Source organism: Erythranthe guttata, chromosome 13 (genome assembly GCF_056151865.1).
Source record: "Erythranthe guttata isolate IM_541 chromosome 13, IM_541, whole genome shotgun sequence".
Taxonomy (NCBI): domain Eukaryota; kingdom Viridiplantae; phylum Streptophyta; class Magnoliopsida; order Lamiales; family Phrymaceae; genus Erythranthe; species Erythranthe guttata.
The window spans coordinates 2874318-2876293 of NC_142545.1; the positions used below are offsets into that span (position 1 = coordinate 2874318).

The 1976-nt window shown below is 43.6% G+C and overlaps 1 protein-coding gene across 1 annotated transcript; it reads left to right on the forward strand.

Moving 5' to 3' along the window:
• The first annotated feature begins 414 nt into the window (after positions 1-414).
• On the forward strand, positions 415-1725 carry LOC148765662 (uncharacterized). Its single transcript, XM_088811894.1, has one exon. The coding sequence runs from the start codon at positions 415-417 to the stop codon at positions 1723-1725; it is 1311 nt and encodes a 436-aa protein (XP_088668020.1).
• The last annotated feature ends 251 nt before the right edge of the window (positions 1726-1976 follow it).

The following is a 1976-nucleotide window of genomic DNA, read 5'->3' on the forward strand; positions in this document are numbered from 1 at the left end:
TTGTGACACGATCAAAGTTAACGGTGTTTCCGATGATGCCATTCGATTGAAGCTATTCTCATTTTCTGTCAGAGACAAAGCAAAGAGTTGGCTTCTGAGTCTTAATCCAGGATCACTCACCTGTTGGGAAGAATTATCACAAGCCTTTCTGGCACGATTCTTTCCACCCTCGAAGACCGGACAATTACGAAGAGATGTAGGCAACTTCAGACAGATGAGCCAAGAGCCGATGCACGAGTCTTGGGAGAGATTCAAGGACTTATTACGACAATGCCCTCAAGATTCAACCCGTGGGACCAAATGGAGTTATTCTACAATGGGCTCGATCAACCAGCCCGATCTTTAGTCGATGCTGCTTCAGGTGGATCATTGCAAAACAAGACTCCCACAGACGCTCGAGACATTGTCGAGCGAATGTGTGAGAATGCTTACCATTGGCCGTCCGAACGGAGTGGTATACAAAAGGTGGCCGGAGTCCACCAACTCGATCCTTTAGCCGCAGTTTCAGCACAATTAGCGACCCTATCAAATCAGGTCGCCCAAATTTCAGTTCAAGGGCCACAGATCGAACGAGTAGCAGCAACAAGTACTTCACAAGCCACAAACGACGATTGGGAGCAGGCACACTTTATGAACCACCGATTCAACAATTTTCGGGGAACCCACAATCAGAACCAAAACCCTACTCATTATCACCCGGGAATTCGGAATCACGAGAACTTCTCCTACGCCAATCCAAAGAATGCTCTACAACCACCTCCCGATTTCAACCATCAAAGAGAGCAACGAGGGCCAACGTATGACGAGCGTCTTCACCGACAAGAACAGGAAATGGAGGGCCTGAAATCAACAATGAAGAACATGGAAAAGCAAATAGGGCAAATCGCCCAATCCATGTCCACAATGGCCAAAGGTGGATTTCCGAGCAATACCGAAGTCAATCCAAAAGAAAGCTGTCAAGCCATAACCACCCGAAGTGGTTTGCAAATGACCGATCCTCCTTATCCGACGGACGAGTCACCAAGGCCAGCTGTACAACCGACCCCGGTCGAGCCAGAAATCACCATTTCAGGGAGTGATACAAAAGAGGCTAGTAAGCCCAATAACATTTCTTTTCCTGATAATCCCCCTCTATTGATAACTCCTATTCCTTTTCCAGAAAGACAGAAGAAAAAAAGGTTCCAGGATCAATTGAAGAAGTTCATTGAAAAGATCAAACAGATTCGAATCAACATCCCTTTTGCAGAAGCCTTGGAGGTAATGCCAAACTACACCAAGTTCATGAAGGAAGTTCTATCCAAGAAAATTCGGATCGAAGAAGACATACCAGTGGCACTCACGGCAACTTGCAGTGCCATTCTTCAGTCGAATCTACCACCGAAAATGAAAGATCCAGGGAGTTACACTATTCCTTGTATTATTGGAAATTCTACTTTCGATAAAGCTTTATGTGATTTGGGGGCAAGTATTAATTTGATGCCTATGTCTGTGTTTCTAAAACTGGGCTTAGGAAATTTGAACCGCACTCGCATGACTTTACAACTAGCTGATCGTTCATTGAAATATCCCGATGGGATAGTAGAAGATGTGCTAGTTAAAGTAGATAAATTCATTTTGCCTGTTGATTTTGTGGTACTTGAAATGCCTGAAGATGATGAAGCACCAATCATTTTAGGTCGTCCATTCTTAGCCACTGGTAAGACGATGATTGATATGGAATTATGATCTTTAATGCTTAGGGTAAATGGGGAAGAAGTTGTTTTTAATTTGACAGATGCATTTAAACACTCTGAGCATGTTGAGCATTGCAGTAGTATAGACGTGATCGAGGACTGTGTTTCCTCCTTTTTTGATTTGAATGAATTGTGTGATTCTATTGAGCACTGCATTGTTAATTCTATTGATTTGCATTCTGCCTCCCGTGAAACTCCTATTGAAAATGATGTGCTTGATTGTGTGTTGTTTCTTGAGTGTGC

What these genes read in the sequence shown, in the direction of transcription:
- LOC148765662 (XM_088811894.1), top strand. Translation starts at nt 415, where the DNA reads ATGTGTGAGAATGCTTACCATTGGCCGTCCGAACGGAGTGGTATACAA.